We start from the raw sequence: 20,869 nt of genomic DNA, 5'->3' as shown, positions 1-20,869 counted from the left end.
CGTCATGTAGTATACGTCATTTCCTCCCATACCTCAAAAGGAGAATTGACCAAACACCCCACGCAGGACCCTCCCTCAATGTCTTGAGACTGGATAAATCATTTTTATTAAACATCCCAATTGTTATCATCAATATAACATCACCATAAATCATTTGCAAGATTGCGCTACATTCCTCAATGCAGCAGTTGGATCTGTAATCGAGTCCATCATGAGCAATCACTGGAGATGCCGATTAAATCCCTAGAGCTGTATGCGTCTAAGTTACAAATTGATGGCCTTCTTGTGGAGCCGCAGAGCCTCCAACAGCTCGCGAGCCGCCACCACCACCGCGCCGGTCCCGCCCACGCGCTGGGGGACTGGGCCGCAATCCTGAGGGGGCGGAGCTGCACACGCGGGGGGGGGCATGACAAACAATGGCTAACAGGTGTACGGTGACGGGTGCTCATGAATATGCTGTGGCTTGACAACTGCCACGATGTGTGTACGATGTCAAGCGCGTGGCAACAGTGCTGTGGCAGCTGTGCTCCAGCAGGTACCATTGTGGTGAAGTGCACTGCGATGAGTCATCAGTACAGGTCGTGGCGTCTGTGCTCATGCACAGGCATGGATGACCGCACGTTCCGCACTAGGCCTGTGTCCACCTCTGCCAGCGCCAAGGAGTTGCCGTGGCCGCATTGTGCCACCACGCAGCCCCACGGGTCAACCACGACGCCGTGGCCAAACGACACCCGTGGTGCGGGTGCGCTTCCGCGGGGAGTGCTGTGGCGCCCGGCTTGAGCAGCAGCCACGACATAGCACTGGGTCTCAATGGCACGGGCTCGCAGGAGTGGCTGGGCACATGCAGAGACATGGATGGGGACATCGATACAGAGACGTGAACATTCCCGAGTGAAAACGCTTGACATGAACACTTGCCAAGGAACACCCACCCTTAACTCCATGCATGCTCACCTGTTGGTGAGTGTACACTCCTCTTGGTGTGCCACGTCGTTTGTGACCATTCACTCGGTTTCTCAGTACTGGACCCTGGTGTTTCAGGGTTTCTGTGGCTCCAATGTGCAGACTTGGGCCTGGTTTTTTGGTCTTTTTTTGTTCTTACTTTCATGACTGTTTTGGCTGAACATTTTGTTTAATAATCTTCATTATGGCAGTGAATGATTGTTCCATATATTAAAGGTATTTTCTTATTTTTTACAATAACTTGTAATAGTATGAAGGTGCCCAACAAGGTGCTGGACGTTAAAGATGTTATTCAAACAAAAGTAGCCCATTGCGTGCCAACATTACGGTCCAAATGTGAAATATTATTCTGAAATTACTTAGATGGGAAACAGCAATTGTTACCCTCTACTGCGAAAACTTATGAGGGCCCTCCTGAAAAATAGACTTGGGACTCAGTGAGGCTTTTCTGGGTAAACAAGATCAATAATAACAATAATAAAATGTAGTGTAGTACAGGCGACCCTCGCACATCGGACCTAATTGGTTCCTGGACGACGGTTGCAATTTGAGCTGTTGTAAGTCGAACCCTCATCTCACATGGGTGCAATGTTATACATTGGGGTTCCGTTCCTGGAAACCCATTACACACCATAAAAATAACAAAATTTACCACGAAAATACATTTATACAACCCGAACAAACATTTATTGTAACTTCACATAACTTTTATAAACATTAATTCATTAAAAACAAACGCTTTTATGTGCATCATATTTCCTCTTCTCAGTGAAAGGTGAACATTTAATTAAAAAAATTAAAGTTAACAAAAAAATGAAGAGCGTTGCAAAAGAAATGCATTCACTCTAGGCGGAGCTGCAGACTGTCGGGCTATACTGTACATACGCATACGGCAGAAGAGCAAAGCAGCGGCATCAGGCAATGAGTCTACGCATGACATGCGCAGACTCGTTGCATGACATGCGCAGACTTGTCGCATGACATGCGCAGACTCGCCTGATGGTGCATGAAATGTGCAGAATCGTCGCCAATCAACTCGGCGTCGGCAGCAGTCGTTAGGTGGTCGTAGATACGAGTTTTGGTCGTTACTCTGGGGGTCTTACTATAAGGTCGTAAAAGCGGGGGGTCACAAGTCTAGCTGTCGTAAGTCAGGGGTCACCTGTATAAATATGTAGAAACGTTAACATCAACAATTAATAGGCCAGGTGACTCATAATTCCAAGGTTCATCTTCTGGGTTATTTCGGTAAAGTCACGTAGAATGGGAATAAAATAATAACAGAATAAAATTCTCACGACGTTTCGGCCACAACACAAGTAGCCTTCTTCAGGTGAAGAAACAGGACTGTCCGGAAGACAGCGCTTGAGTGAACACTGCCAAGCATGGACAGCATCTTTTAAGCTGTGTGGGAGGAACAGAGCGCCTTGACAAAGGAGTTAACATATAAATTAGCATGTAACTGGGGGATTAGCATGATGTTGGTGTGAGAGATTAGCACCACGGAGAGCGACGAGCTATGTTCAGACGGACGAGGGGAGGGGGGAGAGGAGTTTACATATAAATTAGCATGTAACTGGGGGACTAGCATAATGTTGGTGTAAGGGATTAGCAGCAGTTTACATATCAACAGTAAATTAGCATGTAACTGGGGGATTAGCATGATGTTAGTATGAGGGACGAGCTTGTGTTCAGACGGACGAGTCCATCTATTTTCGGAACGGAGGAGGGGGGGGGGGGAAGAGGAGGAAACAGCCACGGTGCGCTGCTCTGTCCTGTGTTGCGTTATAACTATGCTATAAACTGGACTACTATACAATATTATGCCTTCCAATCTAAACTACATTGTATAATATCGTATACATAGACAAATCCCACCCTTGAATTATACAATGCGTTACTATACACTACCCTATACTTTAGACTATAAAATATTAGACTTGTACTTCACTATGTATTATTCTATTAACCCTACTGTATACCACACTGCTGTATATTCACTATACAATTACGGTACTATATATTCGCTTATGAATTATGTTAAACATTACACTGTTATACTAATTATTATACAAATGCTATAAACTATACTATTGACCGTCGTGTGATAGGTACTAATAGGCAGTGCCAGCGAATGGACTGCGGTCTGAAAGTCACCGTAAAATACAATCAATCAAGAACCGAAATGGTTTATAACGTCTTTCCAATGGTTACTAAGCCAGAATCCATCTTCTCGGTTGAAATTGTCTTTGTATATGTGGATAGCCTCATGAACGAATCTTTCATGGTAGCCGGATGGCTTGCAGAGAACCTCTGTCTTGGAGAAGTCAATGTAATGTTGGCCAACTGAATTATAACAGTGATCTGCCACGGCTGAGATGTTCGTCCTACCGTGTTTCAAGTCTGCTTTATGTTCACGGATGCGGTCCGAGTATAGGGTAGTGTATAGTAACGCATTGTATAACTCAAGGGTGGGATTTGTCAATGGATACGATATTATACAATGTAGTTTAGATTGGAAGGTAAACTATTGTATTGTACAGTAGTCCAGTTTATAGCATAGTTATAATGCAACACAGGACAGAGCAGCGCACCGTGGCTGTTTCCTCCTCTTCCCCCCCCCCTCCTCCGTTCCGAACATAGATGGACTCGTCCGTCTGAACACAAGCTCGTCCCTCATACTAAAATCATGCTAATCCTCCAGTTACATGCTAATTTACTGCTGATATGTAAACTGCTGCTAATCCCTCACACCAACATTATGCTAGTCCCCCAGTTACATGCTAATTTATATGTAAACTTCTCTCCCCCCTCCCCTCGTCCGTCTGAACATAGCTCGTCGCTCTCCGTGATGCTAATCCCTGACACCAACATCATGCTAATCCCCCAGTTACATGCTAATTTATATGTTAACTCCTTTGTCAAGGCGCTCTGTTCCTCCCACACAGCTTAAAAGACGCTGTCCATGCTTGGCAGTGTTCACTCAAGCGCTGTCTTCCGGACAGTCCTGTTTCTTCACCTGAAGAAGGCTACTTGTGTTGTGGCCGAAACGTCGTGAGAATTTTATTCTGTTATTATTTTTATTATTTTATTCCCATTCTACGTGACTTTACCGAAAGAACCCAGAAGATGAATCCCTGCATTCACGAAAGCTTTAAATCGAAATTCCAAGGTTGCAAGTTCAAATCCTGTTTGGGGGTTGACTCAGCCAATTACCATACTAGGGTCAATAAAACTACTACCAATGTGGAGAAGTCAACAGTGGTTGTTCTATGGATAGACTTCCCCCCGCCATAGGAATGTGGACATGTCACCAAGTGGTTCAGGGCTGTAAACAGCAAAGGACACCGCCTCAATGCTCGCTTCAGCAGGAAATCACTTTGATTTGAAGACATCATATTTATCATCCTTGATCTATTCACATCTCTAAGTCTTGCAATGTAATTAGCTAGCTCCTGCACAAGGGTATGATTAAATTGCTCCATCTCCACAATAGGCATCCCGTGGCATGCCCCCTCCATTGGCTACTGCTTCTTCATTCATCAGCTATCATTCTACCCAAGCCCAGTTACATTTCTTAAGTCAGCAAGATGTCTTTGCCTTGTCTTTGTTCTGGATCATATATATTTTTAGGAAAATCAAATAACCCCATGAGTGAGCACTCACCTCCCAGTGTGCCATGCCCGTGGTGAGAGTGAAGGCGGACGGGTAGGTCAGCACTTCGGCTCCGCTCTGACGCAGTCGCTGGGAGAACTCGGGGAACCGGACGTCATAGCAGATCCCCAGCCCCACCTGCACATAACGCACAGCGGGCAGCAGACATTCCTCATCTCAGCACAGTTCGGTGTTACCACGGTGATAGCTGCAGATGTGGGTGAGGTGTAGTTACCATGCCGATGGGTGTAGCTGTTGGTGGGGCGATGCAGGGTCCGGGCAGCGTGTAGTCACTTTCCTTTAGTCGCACAACCCCAGGGAGGTCCACGTCAAACAGGTGCGTCTTCCTGTACACGGCCCGCACCTCTCCTGAACAGCAGGCACCGTCCAATAACAATTCTAAATATATTTTGAGGTTTACGTGTCTGTTTTTCGAGTGAAAGACAGCTTTTTTTGCATGATACGAACCTTGATTATGTTTGTGCATGTTTTTTTTGTAATGTGCTTGTTTTTCTCTATTCTGTAATTTGTACTTTTAATTTGTTAGAATGTATTAGTTTGGCTGACTGAACATTTGGAATTAATCCTAAAAATAATAGGATTACAAGTCTAATCCTCCACCCCAAAACAAGAACTGTTGATGCCTAAATTTTGACTTAAAACTTTTGTGACTCCAGGAATTCATATTTTTTGGTCCTTTCAGTAAAGTCACGTAGATATAAAAAAAATATATCACGTTTCTTGTCAATCAACCACCACCGTCAGCAGTATGGTGTGTGAAACGGGGTGCAGTGATTTCCTGGAAGGCCCTTTGCTGCATTGACACTGCTGCTGCATTGGCATTGCTACCCAGCCCATGCTACTGGTGCTGCTGATACACTTGGGCTACACCCATCTCCAAACCTTTATAAACAGTTTGCGTTTAGAGGCTAACCCCTTTTCCTAATGACGACCACTTGTGTTGCGATCGAAACGTCGTGGTATTTTGATTAATTTTATTTGAATTTTTATAATTTTTCTATCTACGTGACTTTACTGAAAGAACCAAATAATATGTTGATCCCTACCCAACATTAAACCTCCACCACACCCGTCATTCCTACACATCACCGAAACATCACCACATTACACCCCTAGCCATACACATTACCTCCACCCCTAACCAACAGCCCACCCAAACACCCTACACAACGCCCATATGTTACTAAAGTTATTTCCTGCTCAAATAATGATTGAAGCAGTGATCATATCCCATTAACAACCCTTAACCAGTGGTTCAAAATCCACATTCCTGTGGGGTGGGCAAGTCTATCCATGGACAATCACTGTTGCCTTCCCCACAAAGTGGTACTCATGTTATATATCCCAGAGGAAAGTAAGTTTTTAACTTGCAAGCTTCCAATTGTGAGCCGCTCACTCTACCACTGAGCCACCTTGCTACTTACTAAACAATAATCTAACATCACCAGGCTCTTACAACAACGTTAATGGAAGCGTCACTTCACCATGCTCGTCGAGCAGGAGGTGTGAGTTGTAAACGCGACCATCCTCACTCCACGTGGGGCCCCGCTCATGCACACCCACAGACAGCCACACGCCATGCCGCCTGTAACAACACACACCCCATGATACTCTGAATACAACACCTACACACTCACAGACAGCCACACCCCTTGCTGTCTGTAACACATCATACGTAAAGTCTGGAAGGCTCTCTGACCCAGATGTTAGCTGCTTGGCAATATGCTAATTGTTGCGAGCATCGCTCTTCTACCGTCCGTTGTTTCTGGAGGGTGACTGCCTCCAACTACCTAAGAGCGTCCTTCACGAGCCTCTTCCAAACGGTTAGGGGACGCTGGTACCAGTCATCCACAAATCAACTCAGCTTCAAATCATCCTGTACCAAATCAGCCCATCTCTTCTCTAGCCCGTGATACGCCTGTATAGCCCCATCTATTCAGCCGAATAGAAACTGTTTGTGCATCTGATGGTTGGGCATGCGGGATACATGACCCAGCTAACGTAGCTCGCCTGTCGGAGGAGCTCACTGATGAGAATGTGTCCAGATGTTTTTAAGGCTCTGTGAGCTCCTCTCACAATCCACTCAGACATCTTATTTTAAAACACAGTTGCTGAGCACAAGCCCAAAAACATCAAGCAATCCAAAATAATCATCACTATCTAAGTTGCAATATATATTTTGCAAGGTAATAAGAACTTGGGAAAATGAGACGATGGGAGGAAATTCTATCATGCAGCAGTGAAAGGGAAGAAGTATAAAGAGAAGTTCTAGATTTGAAGCTTTCGTGACTGCAAGGATCCATACTCTTTGGTTCTATTCGGTAAAGTCACGTGACTTTACCGAATAGAACCAAAGAGTATAGAGAGAAGTGTTGTGACCTACAGTAGGAATTAATGAGTTAAGTGTACAGGAACAGTATGGTTATAGTGATAGAAGCGTGATAAGGGGGTGATTGACCGACGAGGTGAAAGACTGGAGTGAATTGGTGGGTGCTGGATTATCAATCACTCCGACTGCAATGAAGTAGGAACTGGGTTCTCCACCCCAGATATGACAATGGGAATTCAACGTGGTTAAATTTATGCTTTGTAAATCAGTAATAATTATTAAACATGTTAAGTAGTGTAGTAGCCAAAGGACATCCCTCTTGCACCCAAGGGAATAGTTCAGACTTCTGTCCACACACCTTTATCTGGCGCTGCCAATTATGAAGCTCCTTACTGATCGTGAGGAAAGGGTCGGAAACCCCAAACACCCCAAGATCATAATGCAACACCATACAGTCACACACACCGTGGTACCTGTAATACCAACACCCGCCATTTGCCACTAAGTGACGGTGACATCACCATGGCGCCTGTGCCAGGCCAGGTGCACTTTGAGCACACGTGAAGTATTAAAGGCTTGCTGACAGGTCATGGGACAGACCCAGGTGCCACAGGTTGACTGAGATGACTAGAAGATGCACCCGCTGTACCCCCTACTGAGCCAACTTGATTCATTTTAGCCACCCGGCACTCCACTCGTTGTTGAGCGTTGCTCCTCTGCTCTCCGTTGTTCTTGGAGGGCGACTGTCTCCAACTGCCCAGCAGTGTCTTTCATGAGCCTCCTCCATAAAGGCCGATCTTGACACCGCTGGTACCCGTCTTCGGCGAGTCCACTAAGCTCCACATCCGACCGTACAGCCATCAGTCCATCTCTTCTCCAGCCTGTGTCGTGCCCGTTCAGCCCCCTTTATCCGGCCCAAATTAAGCTGCTTGGGCAGGCGGTGATTGAGCATGCGGTTTACATGACCCTGCCAACCCAGTCTTGCCTGTTGAAGGTGCTCACTGATGGGAATGTGTTCAGATCGTTCAAGGATTTGTGACCGCACACAAACCATCCTGGTTAAACCCAGGATGGATTGTAGGCAGGTCAGCCTGAATGTTTCTAACCGGCGCAGATTATCGATTAGAGGGGTCCACGTTTCACAAGCTTAGAGAAGGGAGGGCATGACTGTAGCCAAGAAGACCTGATGCTTCGTGTGGAGCGACCGACCAGGTAGCTTCCACACAGCATTACGCATCCGATGAAAAGATAATTCCGCACAATGGCGGAGCCAGGATTTTCAGGTAGGGGGGGCAACCCCTCCAGCAATGAAAAATTATAGTTGTAAGTAAGAACTTGTCTCTTACTTTTTATCCGACGCGTGTGCGGCAATGGCACTGCCATCGATCGAGGGTCGAATTCGAACCGTGTGTGATCGGCATCGCGCTCACTGAAGGTATGCCTTCAGGGAAGTCGTGTACTGTATACGCAACTGCGCACAATTATGTGAGTCACTTATAACTGCTTTGCCGTTACTTATTGCCAATTATGGACTCAAGACTATTGTCCTATCATCTCAGAGTCCCTGGCACATAATACTATGCTACACAGTGGCAGTGGGGGTCGAAAAATGCCAATTTATTACTAATAAACCCCAATGATCCGATCGAAATTAGGGATGCCCCCCCAATGATCCGATCGAAATCCCTAATTTCGTTCCACCCCACCCCCCATCCCCCACTGGCTCTGCCAGTGATTCCGCACGACTAATTCTGAGTGACACCTCTGCTGTCAAAACAGAGCTAGTCATAAGCACACTGCCCAGGTATGTTACCTGTAATACAACACTGAACACCCACACCTCATGCTGCCTGTAGTGTACAACACACCCAGATAGCCAAACCCTGTGCAGGCCCTGTGCAGGGCCGGGTTTGGGGCTGTACCTAGCCATGTCTCTGAAGGCCTGCACGATGGGTCCGTCCAGACCCTGAGTGAGGCCTGAAGCTTGTGATCCACTCCCACAGAGGAAGTCGCTCGCCTCGGGAAGAAACACGGCACGTGCGCCTCTCACAGATGCACGACAAACCTGGGCTCACACACACGAACATCAGCACATCCCCCTCTCCGACCATTACTCGATTTATGACCATCACCTTATCCGATTTCACTCACCACACTCCTCCATGTCATCAGTAAATATGAAATAGCTCATACCTCTCCATCTATATTCATGCATTTATTAATCTACTCCCATGTTCAGAAATATGTTATGCTTCTATGAATAGGCTCGGGGAACAGTATTTCCTCGTCCAACTCCTCTTCTATGCCCCATGCTGTTACTTGTGTCATGTGATTCCAGTATAACATAGAAGCGTTTTGGAGTATTGATCTCGGATCCTGTTGCTTTTTTATTGTTATACTGTATTATATACAATGCATTTTAAAGCATTTTGTATAGTCGAATACTGTTCTGCAGAAATAATTGTGAGTGACTGTTAGTATGTACAGTATGTCGAACTTCTTTCGCACCGTACGTAGCCAACCGTGCTAATCGGTGTGGAGGAAGAACTAAACAAAAAAAGTCCTGTGATAATGGTCTTGACGGTAATAATGATCTTCTTGTTCAAGGTATAAAGTTGATTGCAATATTACGAGCATCGTTCATGGTACTGATGGTGTTAATGGTCATTGCACTGGTAACCATGATGGAGGTTGAGTAATTATTTATTATTAAGCAAGAAAGCCTCACCGAGCCAGAAGATATCAGGAGGGTCTTGCCAAGTATTCGCAGTTGGGGGTGATGTTGCTGCTATGAGTTATGTACAGTTATTTTTTCAGCATTGGGATGTTTTGGCAAATACTTGTACCGCATGCGGGTGACATCACAGATGTGACGTCACCGCTCACTTGCCGTGCAAAATGTCCATTATTGCGCCCCCCCTCCCCCCAGACACACATTCACAAATTTCCCATTTATATTTATCGATTTTAACTGTGGGAGGAAACTGGAGCACTCGGATAAAACCCATCCACACAAACTCCATGCAGAAAGGCGCCCAGGTCGGAAATCAAACCCAGAACCTTCTTGCTGTGACGCACGAGGGTCACCACGAGGATGGTGCAGAGATCGTGGTGGTCTTGTCTCTCACCAGATCCTCACACTCTCTCAGATTCGTGTCCACATCGTCCGTGCTGGTCAGTTGACACACAGCCACGAGTGGGGGTCCTTCAGGGGTTCCGTCTGGGGTCCCCTTGGCTTGAGAGGCTCTCTCCCTATCCATTTTGCCTCCTTTCGGGTTGCTCCTACACGTACGGTGCGAAAGAAGTTTCCATAGTTATACGACAGGGGGAGGCAATGAGAGATTAGAGTGGAGAGGGAAGAGAAAGCAGCAGAGACCAAGTGAGTGGTGAAATGGACGCGCGCAGATTACAGTGAGCTATGCAGAGGTGTGTGGTTCGTGAGGTGGTGAGTAGCGAAGTGAGGCGAGTAGCCTGTATAGAGGCCTAGTGAGTTTAATTTGATTGCCTACCCTCTGCACTCGCCTGGGAACTGTGTGAGCGCCTCTCCTCCCTCCCTCATCCCTTCGTGGCCTCGGGCCCATGCACCGGATCCCAGGGGTCTCGAGAGTCCCGGGGTTCAGCAGAGCCACGATCTGGGCCCAGAGGCGCGGGGGGCGCATGGCCACGCGGGGTCAGGGCCAGAGCCGCCGTCACTGCGACGGCGCGGGTCCCTATAGCGAATGGCAACTAAACCTCCTTAATGATGCCACTGATGTTGGTCAAACATCCCCAGTGCAGCACCCTCCTGAAAAAAGCCCTTTGACTCTTAGCCCTCTTGGGTAAATAGGCACGTACAGCACGATGTGTTATTCCGGCTTCAGGGGCTCTGTCGAGTCGGTGTGCGGGTGACACTGGGTGTTGTGCCTTGTCTCACTGTCACGCTGTATGAGCGTCACGCCGAGTCAGTGTCGCGCCGTGTCCTGGGTTTCTGTCACGCCGAGTCGCTGCGACCGTTTCGCAGTCACGGCGAGGGTCTCACCGAGTTCTCGGCGCGTCACGTGACGTCGTAAAACAAGGGCGGGGATGGGGAGAGTGGGCGTGGTGGTGGAGGCGGAGTGAGTGGTGGAGGGAGTGGTGGAGGCGGGGTGAGTGGTGGAGGCGGCGGTGAGTGGTGGAGAGGGTGAGTGGTGGAGGGAGTTGGTGGTGGTGGAGGTGAGTGGTGGAGGAGGGGGTGAGTGGTGGAGGGGGTGAGTGGTGGAGGGAGTTGGTGGAGGTGAGTGGTGGAGGAGGGGGTGAGTGGTGGAGGCAGGGAGTGAGTGGTGGGGGTGGGTGGTGGAGGAAGTGGATGGTGGTGAGTGGTGGAGGGAGTGGGCGTGGTGGTGGAGGCGGGAGGGAGTAGGTGGTGGTGAGTGGTGGAGGCGGGGTGAGTGGTTAAGGGAGTGGGTGGTGGTGAGTGGTGGAGGGAGTGGGTGGAGGGGGTGAGTGGTGGAGGAAGTGGGTGGTGGTGAGTGGTGGAGGAAGTGGGTGGTGGTGAGTGGTGGAGGGGGTGAGTGGTGGAGGAAGTGGGTGGTGGTGAGTGGTGGAGGGAGTGGGTGGTGGTCGTGAGTGGTGGAGGGGGTGAGTGGTGGAGGAAGTGGGTGGAGGGAGTGGGTGGTGGAGGGAGTGGGTGGTGGTGAGTGGTGGGAGTGGGTGGTGGTGAGTGGTGGAGGGAGTGGGTGGTGGTGAGTGGTGGAGGGAGTGGGTGGTGAGTGGTGGAGGGGGTGAGTGGTGGAGGAAGTGGGTGGAGGGAGTGGGTGGTGGTGAGTGGTGGAGGGAGTGGGTGGTGGTGAGTGGTGGAGTGGGTGGTGGTGAGTGGTGGAGGGAGTGGGTGGTGGAGGGGGTGAGTGGTGGAGGGGGTGAGTGGTGGAGGAGGTGAGTGGTGGAGGTGAGTGGTGGAGGGAGTGGGTGGAGGAGGGGGGGGGTAAGTAGTGATGGAAGAGGGCCGGAGGGGGCGATGGGAGATGAGTGACAAGAAGCCAAATGCTGTGCATCCACTCTATGGACCCAGCAGCGATTATGGCAATGTCTACGCGAGGCTGCAGCATACACACTGCGCAGGCTTTTCCAAACACACGAGACCAGCCGGCACAGCGAACACCGCATTCACTCCAATCCCTGCTACGGCCAGCGCATCGAGCCTAGCCTGGTAACACCCATTGCTTCATAGCAAAGCGGCTCTCTGTTTCATTGAGTACTCGGGCGCCTTTCTGTTTAGAGTTTGTATATTCTCCACCTATTGATGCACTTTCTCCGAGTTCTTGGGAGATAAAAGATACCTTGTATTGGCCAAACATCTCAAGGCTGAAGAATAATATGCTACTCAATTGGGTTTACACAGCATCATCGCCCCCTACTTGTGGGGCGATGGTGACAACGCACAGCTGTAATCCAGCACTGGAGGCGAGGTTTGGCCGATCGCTCGAATGCTGCGAAACTCCCTCCCCGTGGGCGTCGAGGTGTCATAACCCTGGCTTATCCGAAGACGCCGACACATCAAAGCACGAACTAATATAATATCAAATAACTTTTTGGATAGCTGTTTACCCCTCTCCGGGTGCTCCCATTTCCTCCCACATGTGATACAAACACGAAAACATCAACCATAGAAGATTGCAAAGCTTGGGAAATTGTCTGCTCCGGCTTGCCACCTGGCTCCCTTCCAGACGTCTGCTTCGCCAGCGACTTCGAGACGCAATTTGTATGAACGCTGTTACAAAAAAACGGAATATTGCGTTAACTCAGCAAGACCCTCCACGCGCAATCTAGTATTCCCTCGTTATACACGAACTTGCCATCCACGATTTTGACTGTCTGTGCGTCGCATCTGGAACTGCATCCAATTAAAGTGATAAGAATACGCAATAAAGTGACGAGAATGTAATAAGAGATAAAGTTTCGATTTAAAGCTTTCGTGACTGCAATGATTCATCTTCTTTGGTTCTTTCGGTAAAGTCACGCAGAATGAGAATAAAATAATAAATTGATAAAATAAAATAACACAATAACATTCTCACGACGTTTCGGCCACAACACAGGACAGCGCTGTCCTACCAGACAGTCTCGTCCCTTCACCTGATGAAGGCCGCTTGTGTTGTGGCCGAAACGTCGTGAGAATATTATTGTGTTATTTTATTTTATCAATTTATTATTTTATTCTCATTCTACGTGACTTTACCGAAAGAACCAAAGAAGAAGAGATAAAGTGATGAGATAAAGATGTTTTGGTAATGTTCATGTATTTAATAGCTTATGTATTTAAGGTAATTTAAATGTTTGTATAGACCAATATCATTATCCGCGAAATTTGCTATTCACGAGCATCTCCGGAACGTAGCCCTCGCGAATAAGAAGGGGACGCGTTGTACAAAGTATTTTATGCGACTCAGTTTCTCACCTTGACGTGGAATGCTTACAATCATTCAAACGCATATCACTTCCTGTAAAATGACGAAAACCCACCGCAAAAGCAGAATGTGCGCAGGCTGGAAACTGAGGTTAAACAACACGCAAAGGTATGGGTAAGTGGCAGAGTGGGCAACTCACAAATAGCAAGAAGGCAGGGCTCCCGCCCATGTGCCTTGTGTACATGCCATGTGACCACCGCACTGCATGCACAAGTGACCAAAATCGTCTAATTGCAAAAGTGACCTTACAACACTATATTTAGAACAAGCACATGTATTAGAAGATTTTAAAAAATAACATGAGGAATATGATTTTAAAGGAAATTAAATGTTTTGGTTGAGGTGCCGTCGCATTCCGAGACATTGTATCTGCGTGAAGAGCCTCGACACAGCATCGTGCGTGTGTAACAGCAGCTTTATTACGAAAGTAGTTTTCACCCGCATAAAATATGTACATGACTGTGCATGTGTAAAAGATGAAAATGTATTTCAAACATTGCACACGTTACACATTAACCAGGGATTTCTTCAGTTGCTCGTACACTTCTCTATCCTGTGGACAGAAAGTATATCACATAAAACTATTACCCAGGACAGAATATACATGTAAACAGAAGGTACGCATGTTGCTGTGCATGCAAATAAATTACGAGTTCAACGCAAAAGAGTACAAGCACAGCGAACCCTCTATCTTTGGGTGAAACATCTATGCTTGGATAAGATATCTCTCTGCACACCGGCTCTACCATGAGTTGCATGAACTCGCTTCTCAAGTGACCGGACACAAGTCAGCAAGTAAACTGATGATTTTAAACGGCAACAAAAATGGGCGCATTGCACGTCTTCACCCTATTTTAGATGGGTAAATGATACACGTGTCACACAGACAAAATTAAATGTTTTGTGTCATATGCGCTTTAGTTTTGTCTGGGTTATGTCCTGCCCATTACTCCCGGCAACCAGGTGAGAACCAGGTGTTTTCCAACTCATCTTTGATAATATTCCTGAGCCAGCGGTGGAAATTGCACATTCCTATACCAGGGTCAGTCTCTCCACAGAACAATCACTGTTGATTTACAACAAAGTAATATTCAATTGATCAATTCCACACGGAAACTGGTGAATCAACCATTATCTTGAAATTGAACGATTATAATTGTGAGTTGAGAACTCCAGACACTTTAATCAAATAAATATAATTTTATGTAACTCCATATAAACACAATTACTTGTGTGCAAGGTAGTTTGTGTGGTCAATGGTAGAAAGCAGTTTTTCACATCGAAGCTGCCGCAGGTGGTTAGCTGCACGATAATTATCATGGTTCGCTTTCCTGAGAGCTGTGGAGGATACACGAGTGTTGAGAGGACGCTAAAGGATCTGGAACTCAATACGGTATCATTTCACGACTGCGATATTTAATTAGTGTATGCTGAATCTTAATTTCGCACCTCCAATTAGCACAGCTGGTTGCGTATGGTGCTAAAGAAGTTCAACATAAATACATTCAACATTTGGTTCCACTCTATGATGATTCATAATTCAGTTTTGTTATTTTTCAGTTAACTGGTGAATGGAAGAAACAATCCTCACAACCCAAGTAAGCGTAACACTGCCTGCAGAAACCTACGTGTCAAATTAATCAAATTCTTTGATGACATCCAGTTATTCCATCTTATCAGCTGTATATTCCCATGATGCGCTTACTTCTTAAACATTATTTTTTTCGGTGTAAAATTCAAACAAGGATGTGTAGGGAGCAGGATGTTACCTGTTTGGAGACTGAAGGCTTCACTTTCTCAAATGCATAGTCAAAGTCTTTTCTGCTGACAATGATGTCAGTGTCTGCCTTCACCCCTGAACAGAGAAGGGAGCACAGGTTCCATCAGGCAGGCAGCACTTGTGAACACAGTGGTGTTCAGCACTGTGTATACAACAACTCTCACTTGTCAACACACAGCAGTGTTCAGCACTGTGTACAAAAAGCCTTATCCAGACCACCAGTTCAAAAGAACTGAACATGTAGCCATTGTCAAAAACGGTGGATAATCACATAATTATTTAAAATAGCTTATTTTTACACCTTCTTGCATAACATTTTTTGTAGGTGTTGTCTGAATATTTTTTTAGTTTTTAATTTGTTTAGGATTTGAAATTGGCATAAACATACATATAAACAAAAATAAATATACTTTTAAAATTTACTGTATTTACTGTACTGTACTTACCACTGCAATCCCGAAGAATCTACATGCGGGGATCTATGTACGCTCTTGTTTCCATATGTATGACAATCGCCAATTACATGCACTTTTCACTGGATCACACTGTAAATTATATGGTTGTAATACTAGTTATTAGTCATGAAAAATGTATATGCGTGCAGTATTTTCATTAACTTGTTGTATGTAGTGTATAATGTACTGGTATATATTTGACACTCAAATCAAGCATAACTAAATTTTTCTGTCACGCATATGCTACCGATCGCTGGACTGGTAAAGCCTTTGGAGCGGTTTTGCAAGTTTTGCCGGATGGGCCTAGGACCGTTGGAAAATGTTGTAAGCCGGATCGGCGCCGGATAAGACTTTTAAGTGTAACTTGGGATTTTCTAACACTCCAGATCGGTAACACCAGGAGCTGTATGGTACCATGGACACAACCATTTTTGTCGTTCTACTACTGAATGATGGCCTCTTCACGAGGTGCGGGTCATGGGTGTGATGAGACCACAACTTCATCACGCTGCTCCTTGTTGGTTGGTGAGGGAGCAGAGGCGCAAGGGCATCGAAGTACAGAGCAACAATGTATCTCACTGCACTGCCCTCTGCATATAACGTGTTCTGCAAGGCCCATCCAAGTGCTATCCAGGTTCAAAACTTTTTGAGGGTCGGAGATCTGGCAAGATCGGGCGCATCTGGGGTTATTTGGCCATAGGTGTGGCAACCAATATAGGATTCCAGGTTTAGGTGCAGTAGAGTGGACAGGAGTGGCCACTGCATTCCTCGTAATGGGAGACGAGGGTTGGTGGATCACACACATTTGTGAAACTCCTAAACCCGCTGGGGTGCGAGGTCGCCATCTCCTGGCTTGTCAGAGTATGGCAGTGCAGCAAGTGGGTTAATTGTAAACGGGTTTTCACCGGGTACTCCTGTCAACTTCCTCATGTATAAACACAAATTATTGGAGTTTTCCAAATATCCCAATATCAAGACATAGAACTCAGACATTTATTGGCACCGGTTCTGGATACCTTTTCGCTTGTCTGCTTTACCGCATCTCCAAATCTACCAAAAAACTGCATCAAAATTTGGGAATCGTTAAAAGAATGATATGGTACGAAGTGATCTAACACCGGGGGACATTTATAAATGGACATGTCAAAGTGATCAAAGCGATTTCCTACTCAAATGAGTATTGAGCCAGTGCTCATCTGTATACAGCCGTAAGCCATAGGGTGGAAATTTCTTATCCCTATGGTGGGGGCGAGTCTATCCACACCCCAACCATTGTTAACGTCCCCAAAAAGTGGTACTAATTTTATCAACCCCAGGGGGGACGATGGACCGATTCAACCCGCAACCAGGATTTTAACTCACAACCTTCCAATTGTGAGCCCTTCGCTCTACCGCCAAGCATTAATCTCACAGCCGCCCACGTACCAGCCATGAGGTGGCGCCGCAGAGCCCCAATGGCGGCCTCACGGGTCAACGCTTGCAAATCGGCGCCCCTGGGTGGAAGGAGTGGACCAGAATGTTATCCAACATCGTTACAGATGAATCTTTGTTTTTTTCACATAAAGTACATTATTTACATTGCATTGATATTAAAAACACATCTGACACGGACACCAAAACTGGTAAAGGTTTGCAATCAAATTTTGTTCAACATCTAATTTGACAAAAATTAGGCAACAGTAGTCAAACGTGGAAGCGTTCATTTAACTATGAGAATCATGAACAAACCAAGCTAGGTGCTTACTGGTGGTCAAGAGAATCGGTGGCAGTAGGGTGATGCACTTACGAGAATCCATCACTTCGGCCGTCTCCAGCGATGACGTTTAGATCCACATCCTTTTCCAGAGGAGGTTTAGTCCCACCCTGCACGTGGTGGAAATGCACAGCCAACAAAAGCACACTCACGAGAATGCAGACCCATACGACACAGCTTGTGTATTTAACCCAGGATCTATTTATCTTTTTTTTGCATATTTTGGTGTGAATGTCAATAATGTCAATAATGTCCTACTGTTCATAAACTATTATTAATGCGTGTTGACCCAGAAAACCTCACCGAGTGTTCAAGTCTCTTTTAAGAGGGTCCTCCCTTCGGGGGACGATGTTGCTGCTGTGTGTAATTCCAATTGAGTAATTTTCAGGTCATTTTTCAGCATTGGGCTGTTTGGTCAATACAGTTACTATATTGAATATTTATTTAGCTATTGGAGGAAATCAGAGAACCTGGAGGAAACCCATGCAGAACAGGGGGAGAGAACATGCAAACACCACTCAAAGATGACCAAGTAAGGAATCAAACCTAGGACCTTCTTGCTATTAGGCACAAGTGTTACCACTGCACCACCCTCCCACCCACAAATACGAATGTATTAATCGTATTTTTTTGTTCGTTATGAAAGCTAAAAAAAACATGTGGTAGTAGTACATTACCACCAGTGTGCAAGGTCTACCAGGTTTGACGCCATGAAGTTACACATTTAGCAGATAGCAGCGTGTGGGTGGGGGCAGCCTCACAGAGGGGCAATGACGCATTACAGACCCCAGAGACGATGCAGGCTGGGATTGCAAAATGAACCATTGGTCCACCTCCCTTGGGTTAATGGGAGACAATATCACTCAAGTCTTCCCCTTCTTAACCGGAACACTGCCTCGCCATGGGGAAGATGCTAGTGCCATGCAGACCTGAGCAGCCATACTGTTCAGACGGTCATACCCGTCGGGTACTCTGACGAGATGCAAGACAATGAATTCCCTTCAACCCGCACTAATCAGCATGGTGAAGTAGAGTGAACTGCTCACTACAGCTGCAAGTGAGTGCGAGCGAGAATGAGCAGGGTACCCGTGTGAGCGTGCGCAAGATGGCGGCACGCTCGGCCATGACGGGCAGCCCCACGTAGAGGGTTTTATCCAGACGGCCAGGCCGCAGCACCGCGCGGTCCAGAATGTCTTCAGACAAAACCGCACGCACACATGGCTCAATGATGTCATGACGTCACGTGCTCCCACTGCTGGTTACCGATTTTGCAAATTCGTCATCACATGCCACGCGGGAGAAGCTTCCTAGTGCCACCGACTTTCTCGAGAAGAAGGTTGCTGCTGTGTCATCCCAACTGAGCAATTTGCAGTTTGCAGGTGATTTTTTACAGCATTTGGATGTTTGGACAATACCAGTTACATTCACATGTTTATACATGTGATAGTATTACAAATTCATTTTTGATTATGCAATACTATTACAAATGCATGCATAAACTGCCAAAGAAGTCAGCAGGATGAGTAGATTATCTCCATACAGTGAGGGAAAAAGTATTTGATTCCCTGCTGATTTTGTACGTTTGCCCACTGACAAAGAAATTATCATTCCATAATTTTAATGGTAGGTGTATTTGAACAGTGAGAGACAGAATAACAACAAAAACATCCAGAAAAATGCATGTCAAAAATGTTATACGCTGATTTGCATTTTAATGAGGGAAATAAGTAATTGACCCCCTCTCAATAAGAAAGATTTCTGGCTCCCAGGAGTCTTTTATACAGGTAACGAAATGAGATTAGGAGCACACTCTTAAAAGGAGTGTTCCTAATCTCAGCTTGTTACCTGTATAAAAGGCACCTGTCCACAGAAGTAATCAATCAGATTCCAAACTCTCCACCATGGCCAAGACCAAAGAGCTCTCCAAGGATGTCAGGGACAAGATTGCAGACCTACACAAGGCTGGAATGGGCTACAAGACCATTGCCAAGCAGCTTGGTGAGAAGGTGACAACAGTTGGTGCGATTATTCGCAAATGGAAGAAACACAAAAAAACTGTCAATCTCCCTCAGCCTAGGGCTCCATGCAAGATCTCACTTCGGGGAGTTGCAATGATCATGAGAACGGTGAGGAATCAGCCCAGAACTACACAGGAGGATCTTGTCAATAATCTCAAGGCAGCTGGGACCATAGTCACCAATAAAACAATTGGTAACACACTACGCCATGAAGGACTGAAATCCTGCAGCGCCCGCAAGGTCCCCCTGATCAAGAAAGCACATATATACATGCCCGTCTGAAGTTTGCCAATGAACATCTGAATGATTCAGAGGGTAACTGGGTGAAAGTGTTGTGATCAGATGAGACCAAAATGGAGCTCTTTGGCATCAACTCAACTCGCCGTGTTTGGAGGAGGAGGAATGCTGCCTATGACCCCAAGAACACCATCCCCACCGTCAAACATGGAGGTGGAAACATTATGCTCTGGGGGTGTTTTTCTGCTAAGGGGACAGGACAACTTCACCGCATCAAAGGGACGATGGACGGGGCCATGTACCGTCAAATCTTGGCTGAGAATCTCCTTCCCTCAGCCAGGGCATTGAAAATGGGTCGTGGATGGGTATTCCAGCATGACAATGACCCAAAACACACAGCCAAGGCAACAAAGGAGTGGCTCAAGAAGAAGCACATTAAGGTCCTGGAGTGGCCTAGCCAGTCTCCAGACCTTAATCCCATAGAAAATCTGTGGAGGGAGCTGAAGGTTGGAGTTGCCAAACGTCAGCCTCGAAACCTTAATGACTTGGAGAAGATCTGCAAAGAGGAGTGGGACAAAATCCCTCCTGAGATGTGTGCAAACCTGGTGGCCAACTACAAGAAACGTCTGACCTCTGTGACTGCCAACAAGGGTTTTGCCACCAAGTACTAAGTCATATTTTGCAGAGGGGTCAAATACTTATTTCCCTCATTAAAATGCAAATAAATTTATAACATTTTTGACATGCGTTTTTCTGGATTTTTTTGTTGTTATTCTGTCTCTCACTGTTCAAATAAACCTACCATTAAAATTATGGACTGATCATTTCTTTGTCAGTGGGCAAACGTACAAAATCAGCTGGGGATCAAATACTTTTTTCCCTCACTGTATATATAAAAGGCAAAGTTGTGAATATGTGTGTCTGTTCAAAATGTTTAGCCTACTTCCCGACATGCAACAAACTTGAAATTTGCCATGTGGGTTACTTTCCAGACTGTACACCATGCAAAATTTATAAAAATACACTTTTTTTGGGGGGGGGGGGTGGGGGGAGCTCAAAAATGCATATATTTTTTGCACGGCAAGTGAGCTGTGACATCAAATCTGTCACGTGACCCTCGCATGTGGAAGCGTAACACATTGTAGTGTCGCGGTTAGCGCGCCGCGCTACGAACCCGGCGACCCGAGTTCGATTCCCGCTCACGGCCACCACTGGTGACGATTATTTTAACCGGTCCTAG

The 20,869-nt window shown here is 46.3% G+C and overlaps 2 protein-coding genes across 12 annotated transcripts in view; both read right to left on the bottom strand.

The window, feature by feature from the left end:
• Positions 1 to 75: 75 nt before the first annotated feature.
• Positions 76 to 13,662, bottom strand: NIT1 (nitrilase 1). 9 transcript variants are annotated; one of them, XM_032964275.2, is made up of 8 exons: positions 10,487 to 11,130; positions 10,093 to 10,246; positions 8,887 to 8,981; positions 6,120 to 6,220; positions 4,850 to 4,983; positions 4,627 to 4,752; positions 540 to 833; positions 76 to 386 (listed from the first exon to the last, which is right to left on the bottom strand). In XM_032964275.2, exons 1-7 carry the CDS (start codon positions 10,621 to 10,623, stop codon positions 570 to 572), a joined length of 1,011 nt encoding a protein of 336 aa, XP_032820166.1. In that variant the 5' UTR covers positions 10,624 to 11,130; the 3' UTR covers positions 76 to 386; positions 540 to 569. The 9 variants fall into 9 exon arrangements, with proteins under 9 accessions (XP_032820166.1, XP_032820167.1, XP_032820165.1 ...); XM_032964276.2 differs by having other exon boundaries at positions 8,887 to 9,029; positions 10,474 to 11,116; XM_032964274.2 differs by having other exon boundaries at positions 8,887 to 9,029; positions 10,487 to 11,116.
• A 121-nt stretch (positions 13,663 to 13,783) lies between these two features.
• Positions 13,784 to 20,869, bottom strand: part of NVL (nuclear VCP like) — a 32,081-nt gene continuing 24,995 nt past the window's right edge. For 2 of the 3 annotated variants that reach the window (XM_032964264.2, XM_032964263.2), the window contains exons 19-23: positions 18,461 to 18,567; positions 17,408 to 17,484; positions 17,047 to 17,114; positions 15,156 to 15,241; positions 13,784 to 13,939 (exon numbers count right to left, since the gene is read on the bottom strand). In XM_032964264.2, the coding sequence (XP_032820155.1) occupies positions 13,892 to 13,939; positions 15,156 to 15,241; positions 17,047 to 17,114; positions 17,408 to 17,484; positions 18,461 to 18,567 (386 nt within the window). In that variant the 3' untranslated portion in view covers positions 13,784 to 13,891. Of the gene's footprint in view, positions 13,940 to 15,155; positions 15,242 to 17,046; positions 17,115 to 17,407; positions 17,485 to 17,677; positions 17,845 to 18,460; positions 18,568 to 20,869 lie in introns of those variants that run through there. The other variant, XR_012945752.1, reaches the window with a different exon arrangement.

The sequence above is a fragment of the Petromyzon marinus genome, chromosome 31, assembly GCF_048934315.1.
Source record: "Petromyzon marinus isolate PM22_M1 ecotype Great Lakes invasive population chromosome 31, UKy_Petmar_22M1.pri1.0, whole genome shotgun sequence".
In the NCBI taxonomy this organism is placed as follows: Eukaryota; Metazoa; Chordata; class Hyperoartia; order Petromyzontiformes; family Petromyzontidae; genus Petromyzon; species Petromyzon marinus.
The sequence above is the reverse complement of the archived record's forward strand: the minus strand, read 5'-3'. Positions and strand labels throughout refer to the sequence as shown.